The 24984-nt window shown below is 41.2% G+C and overlaps 1 protein-coding gene across 1 annotated transcript; it reads right to left on the reverse strand.

Moving 5' to 3' along the window:
* Positions 1-227: 227 nt before the first annotated feature.
* LOC135476748 (calpain-9-like) lies at positions 228-24984 on the reverse strand. Its single transcript, XM_064756876.1, has 20 exons — positions 24385-24984; positions 15819-15888; positions 14612-14716; positions 13382-13538; positions 12409-12592; positions 11118-11201; positions 10776-10861; positions 10449-10526; positions 9866-9959; positions 9315-9402; positions 8118-8251; positions 4101-4318; positions 3337-3367; positions 2935-3052; positions 2169-2230; positions 1833-1904; positions 1506-1584; positions 1132-1248; positions 620-675; positions 228-366 (listed from the first exon to the last, which is right to left on the reverse strand). Exons 1-20 carry the CDS (start codon positions 24550-24552, stop codon positions 340-342), a joined length of 2028 nt encoding a protein of 675 aa, XP_064612946.1. The 5' UTR covers positions 24553-24984; the 3' UTR covers positions 228-339.

Genomic DNA, 24984 nt, shown 5'->3' on the forward strand with positions numbered 1-24984 from the left:
TCCCCTCCCCCAACCCCAACAAGAAGCGAGCCAACTTTTAAACCCTTATGGGGCAGTGTCAAGCCAAGATCGGTATTCTTCCCCTTCCCCAAGTTACACTGGTCCTCTGTTGGACAGACTTCATTATAACCATGATCCTTTGTTGTTTTTTTTTCATCACTGCCATCTGGTGTCTTATCGTATACATTGTTTCTCTGTTAATCTTGGGTCGTCGTCCCACTGCCCTTGTTCCTCTATCCACAACTGGATTGCGCACTGAGGCTGTTGTCCAGATGTCCTCATTATGCATAGAGATTATCCATGCACTCGTTTGTAGCTGATCGTCAGTTGTTGTTGTCCTCATTGATACATAGTTGTCTCCAGCCACTGTAAAGATAAATAAAAAATTTGTGGATGCGGAAGAGGTCCTGGAACTCTTACCTTGAACTTTAATATGTTTGTTTATTTTGTCGGCACCAGTTTTGTATCAGAGTAGATTTCGAAATATTTGAACCCTGGGTTAGTATGGAGTGTCAAGAAAGTGAAATGGAAAAATGCACAGCGAAACTTGTGAATCCCTTACACAGCTCAGTGTTTCCGGTACTGTGACCAATGTGCCTATTCCATGTGAAATACTCACCTCGTTGGCGTCTAGAGTTGCTTTGGAGCCGCTGTCAGCAAAAAACTTGAATGCTCCTGAAACACGGACAATGTGAACTTTCAGCATCATATTTTTTAACAACATTTTAATTGTTTGGATTTAGCTTCAACTACCAAGCATATATTGACACTATTGATCTGCTAAAGGTTGTTGTTCAGAGGGGCAAACATGGGCCTACAGGGTCCATGAAATTCCGGAAAGTACTTGAATATTGTTGAATTGTCATTGAAAAAGAGTTTACTTGGAACAATGTTCTTGAAAGTAATTGATTTTTCAGTTTTAATCCACATAAAGCATTGTTTTCGAAAATGACCGACGAATCACTCATCAGGCAACAGTTTCCATTAACCCTTACATAGAGGTTTATTTAATGTGAGTGCGTCAAAGTACTGGAAAACATAGGAACTGGGAGACATAGGAATTCCTTGAAAAACGCTCTCTTTACGAGTACACTGGGCTATCAGAACCTCTTTTCAAAGAGTTCTACTTACTGTACATAGCGACGAGTCGTGAAGAGCTGAGTACGAAGTCCTCGAATTCCATCCTACCCACCCTGCCGCCGTAACGTCGGACGATGGACTTGAGTACACGACGGCTCACCGACAACCCTATAATACAAGTACAGTCCGATTTACAGTGTTCCGGTTTCACATGGGAGTATTGGGCGTAATAAAACAAATTATTTGTGTCCGGCTGCATGGTGTTCAGTTGTATCGATCACTGACCAAAGAGTCAGAAGGATCTACAACAGAGTTCGAAGAGTTGGAATAATTTTAGCTAGACTAATCTGACCATGGTGTTATGAACATGCAGATATAGCATCATGACGGGCCTATACCAGCGACATGACGGACTGTTTACTTGCCTATTAACTTGTAAACTTCGTTCAGCTCGTAGGTATCGATAGACCCCGATTTGTCCCTGTCAAACGCCCGGAAAGCCTCCTGAAGTTGAAATGGTATTTATTATCTTATATATATATATTATCAATATTATATCTCTGGAATATTAGACAATATCATTTTGACAATATGGAATTTCCTTTCTTGCTACATATACACTATTTAACAAACCCTAGATATGGCTGTTTCTGTAGACAAAAAGTTCTTCAGAAGTCGGATTAAAGACACTTCGTCGAGAGAATAAGACTGTTGTTGCCAGATGCAGAATAACCCGTGAAACCACAGCTTACCTTCCAGACTTTGAGGTCGTCCCAGATCTTCTTGACGGTCACCAAATCGACCACACCCTCTTTTCTCTTCATCTGGGGGACTGGTGAAGGCAAACTTATGCGAAGAAGTGAGGTGTTCTTGGCGCGATTAATGCCTACTATACAAACGCCAAGAAGCGTTCATATCGAGTACTGTCGGTACTGATTTTAGTGGTAGTATGTAAATCTAAATATCTTAGTACGAAATATGTTCAAAGGCTGCAGTAATCCCCTGTAAAGGCCATTTCTGACCTAGTCTTAACAACTAGAACCTTTACAAGTGGCTGTATATATGTAGATAAATTGGCAAAAGGATACATCATTAGAGGTGAGCAAACTACGACATGTTTCCAGCGAGAACCCATCGCTCTGGCCCCATACTGCAAAACAAGACAATATAAACTGTCCGGACATAAATTACACCACCCAACCCTAATCACATACTGCAAGACATTGCACACACTACATTTATTCTCAGTACACAAGGTATATTATAACTCCGGCTCCATTGATACAATATTGTGAAACAACACTGCAGGCGGTCACTAAATATGTAGCGGGAGTAGCTTTCCAGTGCCTATTATACTAAGAGTAGCTGGTGGGTATTGCCGCTATAGCTCATCTGGTGGAGCGCTGGGCTTCAGCTGTGGAACTCCGAGTTCAAATCATTGTGTGATCCACAGAATAAGTCCATCCCTTTATACATACACTATGTCATTCACACAGCCAGTACACAAATTTAATGATTGTTGCTTAACGCCATAGCCATATACTCGGGAATTTTTCCCTCCTATGATAGCGGTTAGTTTTACTGGAGGAGGAAACGTAGATAAACCACCGATCTTAGGCAAGTTAATGATGAACTTTCGCACTTGTCATTACATATATAACATCACCTTTTTCCTGGTTCCATGTTTTAAAGCATTTTTGGCCTACTGTTAATTGAACAGTGTCAAATACTTAAACGTAATGTACGCATTACTAATGGCAGGGGGCGTTAGGCGTGCCCTTATAATGTGTGGCTGTCCTTTTAAAGCATACAGCGTTTCGACGAAACCCATGTGAGTTGACATAAAACCTTTACATTTTTTCTTGGCCTCGCTGAGAATGTCCCTGATATCGTACGGGTCCGCCAGTCCCTTGTTGCCGACGTAACGGGTGAACAGTTTGAACACGACGTCATTGGGGTCTTCTCCGTCAGACTGGACAAAATAACAGAACAACATCTGACATACACACTAGATTCCACAGTTACTGTTTGTGGTTACCATCATGCAGAATAACCGCTACAGTCAGGTAATATCATAGGACTGTTCACGTTCATTATACAGTATGTGATGTACTTTGACCATACGGAAATTATCACACTGTTGTCACTTTCATTATACTATTTTAATTCTAAGCATTACTTTTAAATTAATTCTTTCTTGAATGTATATTTTCAACCTTATTGCTAAACTTGACCTCAGCCCATTTTTTAGCTTACCTCAAGTGGTCCGGTCGGTGAATCTAGAGGCCTGAAATTAACCAATACGAATCATATTCAATATAGGTCTATCTTTTACGGCACCATCACAGTTGTGCTTTATGGAATAAATTGTCCATTGTAGCCATGATACTAACACGCTATTACGATAAATTAGTATATGTTTTGAAGAAACGACAACACCAGGCCAAAGGTATACATGCACAACTAAAGTATCCCACAAAAAGTTTAGAAGGTATAACTTTTGTCTTTTAATCACGTGTCTGGAGTACAAGTGGCCAGACATCGTGTTTCCGGTTTCTTTAATATGGCGCACCCCATGGTCTTGTAAGAATTCTATTTTGAAAACTGATTTATTGAGTTACCAAACACATCTGAAAAAGGTGGCTATGAACGTTTGGTCTGTCTCCTCTACCCCTTTTTAAGTCTCCATCAGGAAATAAGACGACATACCCTATAACACCAGCTGTAGTCTATTTATTTATTTGTTTATCCGATCGAGGTATGTGTGAAAAACCCTTGACCCGATGAAAACCATGTCACTTCGTCAGGCATCATCAAGCAAAGATCCTGATTTCAAGCTGGAATGGCGGTGGCTAAATCCAAACTCGCAATCTGTAGATCTAAACCCACCATCTCAGTGACTGAGGCTTTGAGGTCTTCATGATTCATCAGCGTACCCCTACCCCTACTATGCCGACTGTATTCAAGTCACCAACGGACTAAGCATGAAAGGGACTGATATTTATAGCCTAAAAGCTTACACGCTGTCTGTTTTCTTCTCGGCAAATATGCGAAGTAAGAATTCAGATTCGGCGTAGGGTTTGAATGTGGACGGAATGATGACGTATTTGCCAGGGTCGAGCTCGAAGCGGATAGTCTTTTCTCTGTAGGCCGAGTATAAACCTGAGGATTTCTTCAGGATGAGGGCGCTGCGCTCGTAGTTCTCCCTCAGGGGTTCCTCCCGGGCTCCCGGGCGCAGCTGTGACAAACAACATGAAGAAACAGGTGTATAAGTTGTATAGTTCAGAGAAGTTGTATAAGTTGTATAGTTCAGAGAAGACTAATTGTAAAATGGAAAACAGGTGTGTGCTTTAAAGAGAAACTTTCAAGAATTAACCAGGCTTGTAAATATTTTATTGGTATTTAACGACGCGTTTGAGAATTATTTACTTATCCGATGGTGGAGAGGTTTATGGGTGGATGAAATTAGAGCGTCCGAAGTAGGCAGTTTGGTATCAGACCTCTATATAAAAACCTGTTGAACACAGATTCCGAAATAACGGCGAAAAACATAAGAAACAAATAAGCCAAGAAACTCTGACAGCCAAGTCAACCCAGGAAACAATCAAATATGCCAAGAACACGTGGTGAAAGAATAACGTTAATACACAAACCTGGAGACAAATAAGCCAAGAAACCCTGATAAATACTGACACCGATACAAAACCTGGAAAAAATATGCCAAGAACACGTGGTGGACAAATAACGTTAATACACAAACCTGGAGACAAATAAGCCAAGAAACCCTGGTATATACTGACACCGATACAAAACCTGGAAAAAATATGCCAAGAACACGTGGTGGACGAACAACGTTAATACACAAACCTGGAGACAAATAAGCCAATAAACCCTGGTAACTACTGACACCGACACAAACCCTGGAAACAAGTAAACCAAAAAACTCAAGCGAAGCCTGGGGACAATATTCAGAGGAGAAACACATAAGCTAAGGAAACCTGACTGACACCAATACAAACCTGGGAAACATATAAACAAACTCTGATGAAGACCGACGAAAATACAAACATGCGAAACAAATAAGCCAAGAAACCCTGGAAAAGACTTGAGAGCTATACAAACCTTGGAGTCTAGACTTGTGGCTAGTATCAGCTCATTCACCACCACATATACCTGTTGTTGGAATATATCCTTCTCTATATTCAGACCACAGTATGATACCTCTTGCCCTTATTGGTGAACTATTCAAAGAAAGGGGCTGTGGATTTTGAAACTAAACACTATTATTCGAAAAAAATGTAGATAAGATGATACGAAAGATGATAAATGACAGCGCAACAATGTTCTATGATGTGAACAATAAAGGATTAAAATGTGAACTTGTCAAATGTGGTATACGAGGCCTTTCAAATAGATATGCTAAGAAGAAAACAAAATAACAACGGACAGAAGAAATGGAGCTTAATGAAAGTTTAATAGAGCTTGAAAAACGATTAGGAAAAACTCCATTTTCTGAAACATATGGTAGAATTAATGAACTCAAAATCAGAACTGAAGCAGATAGACAAACTAAAAAATGCCAAAATCATATTCAGAAATAAGGCACGATGGTATGAACAGGCAGAAAAAAGCTCTAGATGTTTTCTTAGTCTAGAAATACAAAACTATCTCAATATAACCATTAACAAACTAGTTGACAGTGAAAATGATCTGCATGTCACCAACACAACCGAAATCCTGGAAATGCAGAAACATACACAGAAGTCACTCTTCACAGAAATTACAGACTGCACTCCCGAAAACATCACTAGATACATTGATGAGAACAGTACCCCAAAAATAATTGAGAGCGCAAAAATTGACTGCGATAGGACAATAACTGAGGCAGTGGGTAGACAAGGTGTTAAAGCATTAAACAATAGTAAGTGTCCTTGATGCGATGGTTTTCCATTTGAGTTCTACAAGCTTGTGTGGAACAGCTAGCAAACAGCTAGTTGTTGATAGTATAACTTATGCGTATGAAAAAGGACCACTGTCAATTGATCAAAGAAGAGGTGGGATAACCCTTAAATCTATAAAAGATAAGGACAGAACAAAACTATCCATTTGAAGATCAGTCACTCTGTTAAACACTGAAAATATGTTAAAGAGTATGATCCCCGCTGTAATACACAGTGACCAGAAAGGATGTATCCAGAATGGATATGCTGAGGAAAATATCAGGTTTATCTTTGATATCATTGAGAATACGGAAAATTATAAGGGAAACGGTATAATAATGTTCCTTGGCTTATTTAAAGAAAGTTCTGGAGATGTTTGTATTTGGCAGTGTGTAATTTGTAAACTGGATCCAGATTCTTGAAATGAATGTAAAGAGTGGTATAAGACAGGGATACCCCTTGTCTCATTATCTCTTCATCTTAGCTGTAGAGCTAATGGTCATTAAAATCAGAAATTCTAGAATGTTTTAAATTGAACTTAAGTGAATTCCTCTATTGTAACTTTGTTACAGTTGATATTCCAGCTTGTGTACCATTCTTGTACAAAGAAGTGTTACAAAGCTGGACGTATACTGCTGAAGATCATAATCTCACTACACCTGTACACTTTACACAAATATTGAAGCAATGTATATGGTTCATCGGGTATATCACTATTGGAAGGAAAACCGAAGCAGAGATCATATACTTGTACCAACTATTTGATGAAAATGGTAAGCTTTGCAACCTAATGTACTACGAGAAAAATTCATCATCCACGATGAAACTAACTTTTTATCATTCTGTGGTCACAGAGAAGCCATTCCATTTGGCTGGAAACTTTTGATTAAGGAGACTACAGGGAATGACACCGTAAGGGAGGTTAATGTAGATTTCAGCACATTTATAAATGGAAAAAGTATTTTTAAAAAGTTAAATGTAAGCACTTCTATTGGCATCTTGTGAATAAGATAGTTGTTGCGCCAACTTGTGTAAAGAAGTGGGAGGGAATTTTATTAACAGCTACCTCTGTTACACATGAAAGCTGTAGCTGTCCTTACAAGATATGCAAGGTTAGTAAATTTAGATCATTCCAGTTTTGATAATGCATCGCACACTCCCTTGTACCAAATATTTATATAGAATAAAACAGACAGATAGTCCACTAGGTAACGATTGTCAAGAACAAGTCCTTATGCCATATGTTGTATGAATGTAACACTGTTACTTATTTTTGGCACCAATTCGGTGATTGGTGATCTGCGAATTTCTCTGCGGTTACGTTCAGAATGCTCTCCAGGAGTGATATCATATTTGGCATAGTAGGGAAAAACAACCAGTTTAATGTACTGTTAAGTTATTGCATACCATTAGGAAAATGGCATATTTACCAATGTAAACTGGGAGACAGAAAACCTTAATGGCTTAATGCCTTTCTCATATGATATAGAAGATACCATCACAACCGAAAAATATATTTGTCTAAAAAGTAATGCTTCAATTGACATGTCTCAAAAGATCTGAATATGTACTCTTACCTGTGTATACATGTATATACTTTTACCCTACACAGAGGGATTCTTGTTTCCATCTTCCTTCTTTTAAATAATTAGCAGGATATGCATTTTATAAATTTGTCATTACCATCACTGTCATTTTTTGCAATATGTAATGGTGTATACTTCCCTTCTCTGGCAGCAAGACTTATAGTATATGTAACTGGTGTTGTACATCGAATGTAAATGTGCTAATGCACATAAAATCATTTTTTACAAAAGACTCTACTTGAGCACCCACAAAAAAAAAATAAAGAGCAGCTTTGCGCAAAAACAATACAAACCTAGGAACCATTTAAGCCAAGAAACCCTAGCTTTACAAACACCACAAACCTGCTGAAAGCAAACTTGGTGAAGAAAGAAGCCAAATGGAACCAAGCGCCAAACCACACCCGGTGAACACAGCAGCCAAATAATACAAACGTACCGTAAAACACAAGTCTGGTAAATATCGATGTATACTGAAACAGAAAAAATTGTCACCATATAGGAAAACACGAACCTGGTAAATATCAAATCCAATGTTGATCTTCTTACTCCTGTCTTTCTGCACCTCGAGTAAGGACACGACGACAGTGCTTCCGTTTGTGTCCGGGTCCAGGTGTAGCCGGAACTGTGGGTTTTTCCAGTACAAAGCTGATGTAACAGAACAAATGATGGTATGAGGCGAGTGGAACACGTCAGAGAGAACAGAAAAGTGCGATGCTGTCATGCAGTGGCAGTGTCTCCGAAAGCAGAGATAAAACTGCGAATAAATCTATGGTATTTTTAGCGTCAAAAGCCCCAAAATTAGTTATGGAAGAACACCTCAGTAGCTCGAAATGTTTGAAGTACATGTACATGCGTTAAAATATCAGTCGGTGACAAATATACACTTGGCTTTAACATTAGTGAACATGACCATCGATCAAGTCATTAAATGAGCACTGGGCCACCATGTCTTATGAATTAACGTTAACAGTAATCAGTTTGTAAACGACAGTCACTAAGAGACACTCAGTAGTGGAGGGTGAGATTTCGAGCACAAGCCACAAGCACAACCAAGCATACCTACTGACCCTAACTGGTTAGATATTAGTCTATGAGCCAGAGCTTGCTAGATCTAGTCGCCAGAATTAGTAGTAGAGAATACCGTATGTTTTGCGACTGAGGATATACTGTATACTGTCGGGATACTTGTCACTAGCTTATCATATTGCTATACATTACCTTAACGTTACCTTAATAATGCCACATGTACATGTACTGTCTTCTATTTATTGTGTGATTTGTGCTGTGCTTGACATCTGGCGATATGACTACAGCATTATCTAGTGAGGGATACCCTGCATTTGGCAAATCCTGATTGCGTGAAAAATTAAACTCAAAGAGAGATACGCCGCGACACTACAACCCTGATTGTGTATACCCTGAGACTAATATAAAAGTTACATTAGTCCCAGGTATGCCAAAGAGAACCTAAAGCTCCAATGACCTCTAAAGCCCACTGTGTCCTGCGTAACATCTGCTGTGTACCTAAAGATGTTAGGAAGTAAGGAGAAACCGTAACCGAGTATTACATAGGTAAATGATGGAAATTAGCAGAATGCACAGTAGTGAGTGATACACAATCAGATAAACCTGACTAAATGACAACTAGCGACATCAAGGTAAGTCGGTGTCAACGTGGAGGGTAGGGGAAGGAGTGGAGAGTGTTTACCTTGATAGGGCGGGTTGCCACACCCACCGGCTGACACACCGCGCACCCAGGCGTCCTTAAATATCGACGTCTCCCACTGTTTCTTTTTCTGCAAACATGACAGTGCAAACCGTGGTAAAATCAGGCGTGGAAATCACGCATGGTTAAACCCTACATTTAGGGGCTTATTACGTTACAGTGTACTATCAGAAGAATTTATTATTTACAGCAGTTGACGAGAATATCTTATGAATACACCAGGGGTGGGGTTACTGGGCGGAGGTATCAGATTAGAGCCCAGAAAATACCACCCCACCTCTCCAGACATCTGACAAAACTTGAAAGCATAACCAAAACTTCGGGAGTTCAAATTGATCATGGGGCTGCATCAGTCAAGGTAGGCTTTAGGCTAAAGTGATTCAAATTAAATTCTTAAGGGCGTGAATGATACATTTTTGATCAAAAAAGTACACCCAGGCCCATCTCCATCTAAAACCAATCCACATTTTAAAACTGACTTTGTGTTGTCAGAATGGAGTGTTACAGCGAGTCTTAGATAGCTGTCTGCTCACCATGTCCACGGCCACCTCGGCGGTCAAGGCGTCGGGAATTAGATGGGTAAACTCCATCTCGCTGAAGTTTGCCACCATGTCATGTACTGTCATCCTGTGGGAGGGAATATACATGTATAAAATAATTAGAATTTGTTTCCTAAGAGGGTGTTGACAATCCTAGTACAAGAGGCGAAGGTACAGGGGCCGTCCAGGTACCGAAGCTCAGAAGGCTTGAGACGCGTTCTGGCCTGACTGGTAGTTCAGGAGCCGCCTCGGCCCCAGGAGCTCTTGTATTTCAAACAGCCAGAGACGTGTTTCAGACTTCTGATAACTATAAAATTGTGATATTAAGCCTGGATAATCTAGTATTGTATTAGACGTAGATTCGTGGGTTCCGGACGCTCTGGCTTTTCACATACCCTTGCTGAGAGGTGCTTTCTGATCATTTCTGATAACATAGTTCCTTTTTTTCTCTTTTGTTCTTTGTTAGTTAATTAAAAAATTAAAAAAGGACTTACGTATATATGTGTATCTGTATAACATACTAATCAACCGTGTTCTGAACACTGTGGAACTGGGTACATCTTAACAAAACTCTTACCAGAACTCTCCTTCATTGTCAACCACGAGGCCAACTTTTCGTTTGTCTTCAGTCGACAGCATTCTCCACTGGCTTGATCTGGAGAGAAAAATGTCAATGTTGGGTAGTGTACAACAAATTCTCTCAAAACGCTGACATACCTTGGTTTATTCCTGAGACTCATTACGGCTATGAACAAAAAGAAGATACATAGAACACGTACACTATAATACTGAGTTAAATGTTCTGCAACCTCTGCCGAAGGCTGGTGGCATGTTTGTGTTTGCCATTGTAAGACCTTATTCTTATCCTTAGTTCTGTGGTAAGTCAGAGAGTCTCGTTCCTTACCGGTCACTCCATGCCCCATTCCACTCGCCCTTCCCCCACGGGTTCCTTATTCTCACCAGTTTGTACTTGACGCCACCTCTTTCAATCTATGAGACACAAACACAGCAACTATTAACAAGGCCATGTTACAGTCAACTTGAATTCATGTCATCACCACATATGGGGAAGCAAGGTTTTATACAAACACTGAAAAGTTTGCATTAAAGGTCGACATACAAAAAGGAATCTGTTAGTTATGGTCTTGAAAGTAAATTATCAATTCCACCTTGTCTCTAATCGCTGCCATGTGCACAGCCAAATGGGTTGAACGGATGATCCGTCCAAATGGAAATGCTAACTCACCAATGCCAGCTTCGTGATACTGTAAGCATGACCCTCGTACAAACCATTTGGTAACTTTATTTCTCTTGGACCAGCTCTTGTTTTCTGGAAGAACACAAAATAAGAGATTTAATTCTCTGACTAATATAAATATCACACATGCAAATGTCGATTTACAGGAATGTATGTACTTATGTGATAAGGTGAATATTTAGTTATTTTCAAACCAGAAATAGATTTACACGCCTTGTAAACTGTAACAGATTTACTCTGTGGACTGTTTCCATGGTTGATATATCAATGTTAACAGATTTACTCTGTCGACTGTTTCCATGCTTGATACGACAATGTCAACAGATTTACTCTGTGGATTGTTTCCATGGTTGATACACCAATGTTAACAGAATCACTCTGTCGACTGTTTCCATGGTTGATACACCAATGTTAACAGAATCACTCTGTCGACTGTTTCCGTGGTTGATACACTAATGTTAACAGATTTACTCTGTGGATTGTTTCCATGGTTGATACACCAATGTTAACAGAATCACTCTGTCGACTGTTTCCATGGTTGATACACTAATGTTAACAGATTTACTCTGTGGACTGTTTCCATGGTTGATACACCAATGTTAACAGAATCACTCTGTCGACTGTTTCCATGGTTGATACACTAATGTTAACAGATTTACTCTGTGGACTGTTTCCATGGTTGATACACCAATGTTAGCAGGTTTACTCTGTGGATTGTTTCCATGGTTGATATACCAATTTTAACATAATTACTCTGTTGAATGTTTCCATGGTAGATACACCAGTGGTAGCAGATTTACTCTGTGGACTGTTTCCATGGTTGATACACCAATAGTAGAAGATTTACTCTGTGGACTGTTTCCGTGGTTGATACACCAATGTTAGAAGATTTACTCTGTGGACTATCTCCATGGTTAATACACCAATGTTAGAAGATTTACTCTGTGGACTGTTTCCATGGTTGATACACCAATGTTAGAAGATTTACTCTGTGGATTGTTTCCATGCTTGATACACCAATGTTAGAAGATTTACTCTGTGGACTGTCTGCATGGTTGATACACAAATGTTAGAAGATTTACTCTGTGGATTGTTTCCATGGTTGATACACCAATGTTAGAAGATTTACTCTGTGGACTGTTTCCATGGTTGATAAACCAATGTTGGAAGACTTATTCTGTAATCCCATGGATTATACACCAAAACATTAATGTCAACAGATTTACTCGGTGATGGCTGATAAAGGAAACTTTTTTTAACAACAAGGAGAGAAACTCACAAATATGGCTCCGGCTATGAGCGAGTTCATGTTGAAAGTCCGACTGAGGATGGTGTACAAGTTATCTGGATTAGGTTTCTTGTCTTTCTCTGTCATGTCGATCAGCTCCGATATACCCCCTGTCATGTCCACAAAGGCGTCGTGGACTCGTCCACCACTGATGGCTTCGTAACATCCATATAATCTGTAAACGAAGGAAAGAAAACCATCTGCCGAATTACAGATTTCACAATTATATATAAAAGAATGGACACTGAAATTTGAGAAAATTTGCACTACACATTTAGATTTAAAATGTACTAAAGGCAGGTAGTTCTTATCTATCTTGAAGATCAATGTAAGTATCTTGGAAATGATGTCTAATATTATAGAAGTCTTGGAAAGGTCCTGGAAGAATCGTCTTGTGAGAATGACGCCGGGTTGGTTTTATACTTGAATGCATGTAACATATTAATGTGGCTAATGATTAAATCTATGCGTCAAAACAGACCTTCGAATACGAGCCGTCAATCACTAAGGACATTCCAGGCCAGTAGTCGCAAAACCAATTCTCAAACACGAAGTATAACACAAGCCATCAAAGAACTAAGAAAGTATATAAAGTACGAAAATAAGACGGAATCATGCAAAGAAAAGCAGTCAACAATTTTCACTGATGTTGGGAAGACGCAAATTATGTTCTAAGAGACTGAGTGGATTCAATATTCAAGCGCCTTGCTAGAATATCAGTTGTCGATAACAAAATAGTCATAGGTTTACATCATTCCATTCACATGTGGACCATTGAAAAGACCCATTGTCTTGGTTACACATCAGGATAAACATTTCACCCAGGTCATATCAAGTAGATTTCGTTTAAATTAAATTCGTATATCTGAAAGATTGTGATACTAGTTCATGAAAAAAGCAGGTCTATCGGGATTTGAGAGAAATTTCTACTGAGGGAGACATCAACCGCTGGGACAGGACGTACTTGGCATAAGCCTTCTCCAGCAGCGCCGTCCAGAATTCGTTGGGCTGGTCGAGGTTGCGGCCATAGATCAAGTTTCGCCCCCTGTACGTGGGAAGCCGATCGTCCACGGTTACCTCAGTCCATCTGTCGTATGTCCAAAAGTTAAACCGGAACAGTCCTGGGAACGGATACAAAGATATGTCATGTTACACGCCCCAAACGTTGATGGTAAAACCGGAACACGTACTGAGACGGATACAACGATATGTCATGTTATACACCCCGGACACTGATAGTAAAACCGGAACGTGTGCTGAACCGGATACAAAGATATGTCATGTTAAACATCCCAGACGTTGATGGTAAAACCGGAACACGTACGGAGGCGGATACAAAGATATGTCACGTTACACGCCCCAAACGTTGATGGTAAAACCGGAACACGTACTGAGACGGATACAACGATATGTCATGTTATACACCCCGGACACTGATGGTAAAACCGGAACATGTGCTGAACCGGATACAAAGATATGTCATGTTATACACCCCAGACGTTGATGGTAAAACCGGAACACGTACGGAGGCGGATACAAAGATATGTCATGTTATACACCCCAGACGTTGATGGTAAAACCGAAACACGCACTGAGGCGGATACAAAGATATGAGCGTCCGCTTCGGGAGCGGTAGATCCAGGGTCGAGTCACACCTAAGACTTTAAAAGAGGACTTCCTCGCTTGGCGTTCAGCATGAAGGGGATACTGCAACGACTGGTTGACCCATACTAGTATAATGGCTCGGGCGGGGCGCCTTACAATCAGTCATTAGCCAATCATTTGCATACGGCTATACGCACAGGGCTCCGGGTAACACTTGAAACATTCTTTTGGCAATGGTGACAAAAGTGAATTTTAAGGAAATGCCTAAGACTGATGGCAATGATGGGTACACTAACCGCGTTGGTCTGTATTGACGGTATTGTGTGGTAATGACGGTAATAGTGAATATTTCAGGGTTTGTTTTCTGATATTGGCGGTATTTTTCGGTGTACTGTGTGTATTCCCGGAAGAGGTGATGTGTAATGGTGGGTAATAGTGGTAATGATGAGTGTTGAGGCATTGGACGTAGCCAAAGGTAATGCGCTGAGTACATAGTGGTAACGAATGGAATGCCATTCCAGACAATTCAAGTGAATCCAAATGCTACATCCATATGAAAACAAAAGTCATCAGCCTTGATGAAACTTACCGACATAGCCACGCCCAAAGCTCTGGTCGAAGGGCACCACCCGCCTGAGGAGTCTTTGGTTTGTGGCGGCGATCGTGGCCGCTCCTGCCAGAAACCAACAGTCACCTGGGATAGAGGACAAGTACACAATAAACAGTCACCTGGAGGTAGAGGACAGGTAAACAGAGAACAGAGGAACTGTAACAAAGCTGTAAACCTGCCAAACTGAATCCTGAAATCAGACCTTACCACTGACTGAGAACATCACAATTCGAAATAATGGAAACTACACCAAATAGGCCATACGTATGACAAAAAAACCGACCGAGGAGCTTTGAAGCAAAATATCTCCGCGGTGTTCAAATATTGTAAACTTCCGCCCATTTACCCACTTAACAGTACTGAGTGTACGTAATACTGAAATACTGTCACCTTTGTACCGCATGTAACTTTGATGTCTAATGTAGACATACTAATGTTTTGTCAGAAGACTTTACGACAAGTCAACAGGAATAGTTTAAATATGGATACTGATCATTACCATTATTTGAACAGCAAAATCACAAAGTGTCCTGCACAGCATAGTCCTTGTAGTATTTGTTAGATCCTGCGTGTTGTGCTACGATTTCAATATCATCACTCCATTAATACCATCGGTTATTACTTCCAAAAACTGTGTCAACAATATTCTGCGAAATACATTCAAACACACTTTTTTCAGTTGTACAATGAGTACAATTCTCTTGTAAGTAAGTATGAGCGGAGTGTTCAAAATACCTGGCGCTACACAAATGTAATTCTAATTCCGCATGTCCAGTGGCTGGGGGATGTGCCCGCATCGTGTTGAATAAACTTCAAACGTTTGACAAATGAACAGTCGCAGCCGGAGCCAAACTTAGACATACAGACCTATTTTTGATAAACGACAGCTTATATCCTACCAAGGTTCACAATCTGAATATTGTATGCATTTATACGCCTAGCACATTCCTCGCGTCTTCGGCATCAATGAAATGTCAGAACTGTTTCTTTTTGGATGATTCGATCAAAATTTCTCACATACTGTCTAAGCTCACTGGTGGTTTGTCTTGAACAGTGTACTGAAAATTGGTCTTGCGATTACTGACCTGGAGCGTCGTTAACGATTGTTTATATTTTGTGTCCTAGATAAAGGATGTGGCATGGCCTTATCACCCGTGCTGGCTGTGACAGTGTAATTCCCGCTTACCCAGTTCTCCCTGCTGGACATCATAATGCGTAGCGCTCTCATTGATAAAGACGGGGTTCGAAACCAGTTCCTGAAACCATGCAATGAAGACTTATAGCATAAAGCTAGTAAAAAGATACATGTAAATATAAGATACATTTCACACTCTTTTGAAATATCGTGTTGTGCATAAATACCTCAAAGATACGAAACAGTTTCGCCTAATTTTCATCAGATTCCGAAGGCAGTGTATTGCAAGCCATCTCTTATCATTGTATTCCCATACTTGCACAATACAAGATTAAAATGCAGAAATGAATTTGAATGTTACCACTCTTAATCACAATGAAAAAGTGAGGATGAACTTTGTGTCTCAAGCTGCGTGGAAGCGAGTTTAACGGGTTATCTCTCGTCTAGTCCCTCGGGCATGTTCCGCCCCAAAAACCAACGCGCCACAAAGATGCCGGGGGTAGCGGAGGAAAACAAAACACTCACCACGTAATCTTACCGGGGATGTGAGAGCCCGTATGAGGAATCTAATACTTAACGCTTACCACATGTATAAATACCTTCATTTCCGAGCTGCACACCCCTTCAGTCTTTTATGTGCATTATAGCTGCTTATAATATTAGTTGTTCAATAATGGAATACACGGAGGAGTCAGATATGTGGATGTTTGAGGAAATTTGATTTTTCACCCTAAATAACCTCTAGTGATGCGTAGTTGCGACACATATAAAACTATGTTAACTTCTCAGAGTACAATGACATTGTCAAGGTCGTTGGTTTACTACTCAACCCAGAGGATTAACCGACATTGTAGAACCCAACGGATCTTCCAAAATAAATGAAACCAAAATAAATAAATAACTGGCATGGGTAGAACTATATCGAAATTAGTTTCATCTTACTGTAAAAGTCTACAGACATTCTATTCTCAGACTTTGGAGTTCCGGTCAAGCATTGTGGCTGTTTCAAGCGATGCCAGATGACTACCTGGTTATAAAATTGGTCTCCTACATAGTGTTGAAAGGTAGACTTTGAAAAATGTATAAATGAACTACACGCATATTATTACAGTGTTTACATTGTTATTACAACATGCTTATGCATGAGATATCACACCACACAAGTAGCGGCTTTTCTGCACACCACCCTTACTCTGTATCACATTCAAATGTAATGGTCCGTATACAGTAAATTTTCCGAATTTGATCATGCGTGATGTGTCTCTCTCGGAACTACAGTTATACACACGCGTAAGCACTTACATGTACATTAAAGACATTTGGCTGTGTAGTGCAACCCATGGCGTGTTAACACTGACGTAAGCTTTTATATACACGTAAAACGTGTCATATATAAACAATACACACAATAATCAGCTCATTAGCTTAAACATGGACATAGTGTCATTATGTCATACTGACATGTACAGGTAGCAGTCATGTGTAAACGAGCTTTATAGGAAGATCAAAGCCTAAGTGAATATATAGGTGAACGGGTTTGTGATGAACGGGTCATGATGAACAGCTGATAGGCAGAATGCTGCTGTTTTCACCTAATTGGCTAACCGATGCATGATTAGCTGGTAAATAGGTTCACTTACTGGGTTTTTTATTCAGTTTATAAAAATGAACATCTAAGAGTAATTCTACAGATGTTATAAAGTAGTTGACATGTGGTTTTGTCTGTCTGAAGCTGACAGGTCAGGGTTTTCCTGATGTATTACCCAAAGTATAAAAACAAAATCTGTCAAGAATTACGCATCCAGATCAAAAAACGCGCCCCTGTGTGAAAAACAAGGTGAGAAACCAGAAATATGTTGTACACCTGTTAACATTGCGTGTGTTATTAGCACAGGTTGATTACCACCTTGGATGAGGAGCTGGTTATGCACATCTGAGCATGGTGTTTTAGAACGATGAGTTATAATTTGTCGTCTCTATTACACAAATATAGCCGCTCTTACTTAATTCGATTCCTTGCAATCCCTTCTATTCCCAAAGTCAATCTATATAAGTATATTTGCACCATGATTTCTTATCCCTACGAAATTGCTAAATTCTAATTGCTTTATTGGAACTGTTAAACCTCCCGTCACTGAGTAGCCTACTTTTCTAAGTTGATGTAACTCAGAGTTTACATAATCTGCCATAAAGACAAACGGATGGCTGTGAATTCAGACCGCTAATAAAAACGACGGGTATATATTTATACCCCTTTGCATCAAGAAATGAGTGTGGCTTACTACAGGGATCATTAAGTGATAAGTGGTTAGAGTTTTACGTTCGTTCTGTCCCTCTCCACACAGTTCATGTGGCCATAGAACTGTGGCTCCATGGTGTGTTAATGGCGCCTCACTTTATCTGACGCTAGACACCGTTAACGTGCTTCAGCTAGATAACAGCCACGGTTCGGTTCAGACTATATATATTATGTCGGTGTTTATTGGAATATAGCTGTTGACATTTCGCCAGTAATACCTTTTAAGCATTTATGTATGGCTCAAATATACATAATTAGCAGTCTTCATAACTGACAGGTATTTGATAATATTTGCTGTTCTGACTACCGACTACCTACGTTGGCAAACACCGCACTGTAAATACCTGCTTATCAGGTCCTCACACAAGCACATTTGTCCTCGTGACGTAACCCGTTATTACCCACACACAGCCCAGTCCTACTCTCCTCGCCGGTAAACAGTCTCGTGTCCTCACGACATGATCCGTTATTAACCACATCAGGGTACAAAAGCTCAGTCCTATTGTCCTCACCAGTTTTGCCCACACCAAGGTACAACAGCCCAGTCCTATTGTCCTCAGCTGTAAGCTGTCTCGTGTCCTCACGACTCGACCCGTTATTACCCACACAGAGGCGCAACAGGCCAGTCCTATTGTCCTCACCGGTAAGCTGTCTCGTGTCTTCACGACGTGACCCGTTATTAGCCACACCAAGGTACAACAGCCCAATCCTATTGACCTCAACGGTAAACTGTCTCGTGTCCTCACGACTTGACCCGTTATTACCCGCACAAAGGCGCGACACCCCAGCCCTATTGTCCTCACCGGTAAGCTGTCTCGTGTCCTCACGACGTGACCGGTTTTTACCCACACCAAGGTACAACAGCCCAGTCACACTGTCCGCACCGGAAAGCTGTCTCGTGTCCTCACGATGTGACTCGTTTTTATAACCCACACCAAGGTACAAAAGCTCAATCCTACTGTCCTCATCGGTAAGCTGTCTCGTGTCCTCACGACGTGATCCGTTATCACCCACATCAATGTACAGCAGCCCAGTCCTACTGTCTTCACAGGTAAGCTGCCTCGTGTCTCCACACACTGGTACCAAAGTCTTCTTATTTTTCCTCACAGTTAACTTGTATCGTGTACTCATGATTTTAATTAAGCATACATTTCTAACAGGTTTCTTTAATTAAGGTAATTAACTACCTTCACAATGTCGTGATGTTGTACTTATTGAAATTGGTCTGTTACAGTTATATGGTACCATCATAGTGGCGGGACCATCTAGGGTGTTAATTGTCGTTAAGTGTGGGAGACAAGGACCACTGATGGAAGGAGTGTAAAGCAACATTTTGAAAAACTCCAGTTTTTCCAATTTGTAGGCTATAGTAGCACAGACAATTATCAAAGAACTTATTCGGCTTTCGTTGGCATATTTGCCTTACAGCATTGCTCTATAGCCGCAGGCGATCGACTCTGCGTGTTCGAATCTAGATGTCGTACACGTGAATACACCATGAAGTATTTATTTACTTATTTATTTATTTATTTATTTGATCAGTGTTTTAGGCCGTAGTCAAGGCTATTTCACTTATACGATGGCGGCCAGCATTATGATTGGAGAAAACTGGGCAGATCCCGGGGGAAACCAATGACCATCCGCAGGTTGTTGGCAGACCTCATAAAATAATATTGTTGGATAAAGTAAGCTTATTCATTTGTAGCAAAATTTAGTGCGATACACCTTAATAATGATGAATTACAGACATGAATGTATTCAGCACTAACCAGTAGCTGATAGACACATATGTTGGTATATTCGCCTGCGGGTTTCGCTACAGTTCTGCTGTATTAATGACAAAGGCTCCGGGTTACGTTGACCCACAGGTGTTTGCTTAACATAATAGACAAGGTAAACTAAAGAGTCAGAATCAGTCAGTACATGGAGGTTAGAACAGCCGTACCGCAACCATCGTGAAAATCAATATGGATAGCTTTTTATGAAGTTAACTCTATGTACACACTGTAGACTAAAATTTGTGCCAGCCGTCTAGAAAAATTCGGCAGCGATAGATCCAGGGTCAATCCTGGGTCGAGTCACACCTAAAACCGTGAAAGAGGAAGTTGTAACTTCCTCGCTTGGTGTTCAGCATGAAGGGGATAGTGCAACGACAGGTTGACCAGTATCAGTATAATGGCTCGGGCGGGGCTGCTTACCTCCCTTCGGTAAGGCGTCACAGTGAAGCAGCATTAGATAAAAGAGCGGTGGAAATCCGTCCTGCAACAAGGAGGCACATTACGTGCACTCTAAGGATTCCGTCGTCGTGAAAAATTGTCAAGTACGACGTTAAACACCAAGCACTCACTCAGTCACTCACTCAACGAGAAGGGAGGTTCCAACAATAAACATCCCTAAACAAAAAGACCTTCCAAAGGAGATGTTCAACACAAACCACCTAAGAACCAATAAGGCATAGAGTAAGAAATTAGAATCGATTCATGTACCGAGAACCAGCCAAGAGTTTCCTATGCTTCTGGCACGGCGCGAGGAATGTTCTAGGTGTATATATTTGTCCGACGTATATAAACAACCCTGTGAAAAATTTGCTATTGTATGCTACTTTACAAGTAGAGATAGAGACGGGGTGCCATAGTCAAAGCATACAGCGGACCTACTTTAATATTAGATTCACGGGCATTATTCACTAGCCTGCATTCAGTTGCCTATTGGACGGTTATACAGAGCTGTCCGACAGCGTGCCTTTTGCTCTCGCTTGACCTGGTAGCACATGACAATATTGTTCTTTAGTACAGGCTGTAAACGCCACGATACATCAAAATGTGTGTATATATTACATTGCCTCAGGGAGGTATGTACACGGAGAAGTGAAACGAGCTGAGCGACAATCCACACCAGATCGTATAACGGGCAATGTTTTATTCAGGCAGATCAGAGGTTACTAAGTTATAACGTGGGGTGGATGAGACAATCCACAGCTGAGAGCAATGCTTCATTCAGGCAGATCATAGGTTAGTAAGTTATAACGGGGGAGGGGGGGGGGGGGGGGCAATCCACAGCTGAGAGCAATGCTTTATTCAGGCAGATCAGAGGTTATTAAGTTATAACGTGGGGTGGATGAGACAATCCACAACTAAGAGCAATACTTCATTCATGCAGATCAAAAGTTACTCAGTTTATAACGTGGGGTGGATGAGAAAATCGACAACTTAGAGCAATGTTTCATTCAGGCAGATCAGAGGTTACTAAGTTATAACGTGGGGTGGATGAGAATTCACAGCTGAGAGCAATGCTTCATTCAAGCAGATCATAGGTTAGTAAGTTATAACGGGGGAGGGGGGACAATCCACAGCTGAGAGCAATGCTTTATTCAGGCAGATCAGAGGTTATTAAGTTATAACGTGGGGTGGACGAGACAATCCACAACTAAGAGCAATACTTCATTTATGCAGATCAAAAGTTACTAAGTTATAACGTGGGGTGGATGAGAAAATCCACAACTTAGAGCAATGCTTCACTGAGGCGTATGAAAGGTTATTAAGTTATAGCGTGGGAGTGCGTGTGTGTGGGAGGTGGGGTGGGGGTGGGGGTGGGTGAGACAATTCACAGCTGAGAGCAATGCGTCATTCAGGCATATCAGAGGTTATTAAATTATAACGTGGGGTGGATGAGACAATCCACAACTGAGAGCAATGCTTCATTCAGGCATATGAAAGGTTATTAAGTTATAACGTGGGAGTGGGGGGGTGGGGTGGTGAGACAATCCACAACTGACAGCAATGCTTCATTCAGGCATATGAAAGGTTATTAAGTTATAACGTAGGAGTGGGGGGTGGGGTGGTGAGACAATCCACAACTGAGAGCAATGCTTCATTCAGGCATATGAAAGGTTATTACGTTATAACGTGGGAGTGGGGGATGGGGTGGTGAGACAATCCACAACTGACAGCAATGCTTCATTCAGGCATATGAAAGGTTATTAAGTTATAACGTGGGAGTCGGGGGTGGGGTGACAATCCACAACTGAGAGCAATGCTTCATTCAGGCATATGAAAGGTTATTAAGTTATAACGTGGGAGTGGGGGATGGGGTGGTGAGACAATCCACAACTGACAGCAATGCTTCATTCAGGCATATGAAAGGTTATTAAGTTATAACGTGGGAGTGGGGGTGGGGTGGTGAGACAATCCACAACTGACAGCAATGCTTCATTCAGGCATATGAAAGGTTATTAAGTTATAACGTGGGAGTCGGGGGTGGGGTGACAATCCACAACTGAGAGCAATGCTTCATTCAGGCATATGAAAGGTTATTAAGTTATAACGTGGGAGTGGGGGGGGGGGGGGACAATCCACAACTGAGAGCAATGCTTCATTCAGGCAAATGAAAGGTTATTAAGTTATAACGTGGGAGTGGGGGGTGGGGTGGTGAGACAATCCACAACTGACAGCAATGCTTCATTCAGGCATATGAAAGGTTATTAAGTTATAACGTGGGAGTGGGGGGTGGGGTGGTGAGACAATCCACAACTGAGAGCAATGCTTCATTCAGGCATATGAAAGGTTATTAAGTTATAACGGAGGAGTGGGAGGGGGGGAGACAATCCACAACTGAGAGCAAGGCCCCAAGGGTTACTAAGTTATAACTTAGTAAGGCAGATCAGAGGTTTGTAAGTTATGACGTGAGGTGTAGGAGACAATCCACACAACACGTAATGTGGATACACTAACATATAGATGCAGTTACCATTTATTCTTTTCGCGCCTATCTCACTGCGTAGGCCTACCTAGACTCCTGAATCACACAGTTAAGACAGTTGCGGACCATCGTTCAAGTTTATATGCTGCTAATACGGGTCTCGTACTAAAAGGCTTACACAGTAGGCTGCAAATAATGATTGGCTTTGCGCCGTCGTCAAATGAGAACAAGACGACAGACGAAGTGAAGAAGAATTTCAGCCTAACAAATGACATGCCAAACATAATATGTACAATACTATCGTGTCGTAGTACACAGCGCTGTGACGAGGTGGGATGAGAATCTAAGATACTGCATGAAAACTACGGGCACTTTTACATAATCGTATCAATTCGTCCAACTCTACCTACACTGATGGATCAGTTCGCTCTGCTACGGATCTATATGTGTATTACTAGATGAGATGACGAGGCAGATATGAATAATGCCTGACCCATGTACACATAACTGATGAAGACATTTGCTCTGGGTACTTGGTAACACACAAATCTAACAATTAGGCTCGATACTACTCTTGGTAGTTATTGTTTAAATCTCAAATCAACCCGACAGAACAGGATAACTGTCATTATTAAAACCACCTGGCGGCCAACTGATCAATAAATGGGTTTTTAAGCTGCACAAACGGGGTTCGTAAGCGAACGCATTAAACCATGTAAATGTGGCTGGTGTGCTTTCTCCCGGCCAGAAAAGCCTGAGTCCCAGCCACATGACCCGATAGGTAGCAGATGTGTATAACATTCCTGTGTATACAGTCGGGTAATGTCCTCAGAGGTTTACAACCCAGCGGTTATGCAGGCCTGTACACCGGTACAGCACTGACCTGCTGTTATGTACGGTAAGATTAGTGGGACATCTGCACCTGGAGATTACTCACTACCGATGACGGCTAAAATGTCGTCAGTCTCAAATAAACCACGAGCCTCGTAAAAGCATAAAGAAGAGAATGATGCTACATTAAGGACGGCTACAAAGCTTCATCAGCGGTTTAAAAAAGCATGTGATATTGCAGAGTCGTAGGCCTGTCCATATCAAGGCATGGACATGTTTAGAGCTATTGTCTGTTACTATACAGGTCCGTGCATGGCGAGCATGGATCAAATCACTGAAATTCTTGTGACAACTGTTAGCATTGCTTTGGGCAGTGCCTAGAATAGACGCAGGTAATGACTTCTGAATGACTAGGTAACGGGTTGTAACAATGACAGAGATCGGCCACTGTGTATACCTGTGCGGTAGACATGGGAGATGGTAGGCTATGTCCTGTTCAGGTGATGAACGCACTACCCACCGGTCCGCTATCTCAAGGATCTCGATGTTACAGGACCTATGTACATCATCCCTACCCCCAAACTAGATCAGAGTTACACTGCACGTCTTCCAGTAACTACCGCAAATAATGCATACAGTATTCAAAAGATTAATTTCTGAACAGGCTGGTACACTTAGTGCCTTTAGAAAACCGGTTATGGCTAAATTTAAATTTTGTACGATGTATCTGCAACAATACTTATGTTCCCTCCTTTAAGGGTTGGTGACCTGAGGACGTAATTAACTCACCTTCGGTCTCCTCCAGACGATGTCAAGCGAGGCGGTGCCTTTGTAGTAGAGAGACCTGGCATTGGCAGGAAAGTCTGGGTCTTCATACAGAGACCCACCACGGCTCTCCAATTCGGCCCTGAGGGTCTTGTAATCCCTACCCTCTTCTTCCAGATAACGGTAAAACATTTCACCTTTCTCTCACCTGTTCACCTAACACCTTAGTTAGCCCCTGTACATGATAGTTTCAGGTAATGCGATCGAACAAGCTGTGCTCTGCACTTAACTGTCTCCCTTTCCACTGTGTAACAGACGCTGCCAGGCTTGACTGAACCCTCCAGCTCACCTGTACATCAGAAGACACTAGTTTCACTTTAGCCGCCTTTGCTAGAAAACGGATCTCTCGAGATCCAATACCGGTTATGTGTCGACAAGTCTTTTGTAAATACCATATATAAATATCTGTACTACAGGCCAACTACGTTTGCTCAAACGCGCCCTTTTCACTGTCCTTGGGTAGTTATACAGGTGCTGATTCTGCGGCCACTCACTGCCTTTAAGCCAGTATGGATCTACTTTCGTATACTATGACGATTATATTGAGGATTCACTGATCGCCTT

Source organism: Liolophura sinensis, chromosome 1 (assembly GCF_032854445.1).
Source record: "Liolophura sinensis isolate JHLJ2023 chromosome 1, CUHK_Ljap_v2, whole genome shotgun sequence".
Taxonomy (NCBI): domain Eukaryota; kingdom Metazoa; phylum Mollusca; class Polyplacophora; order Chitonida; family Chitonidae; genus Liolophura; species Liolophura sinensis.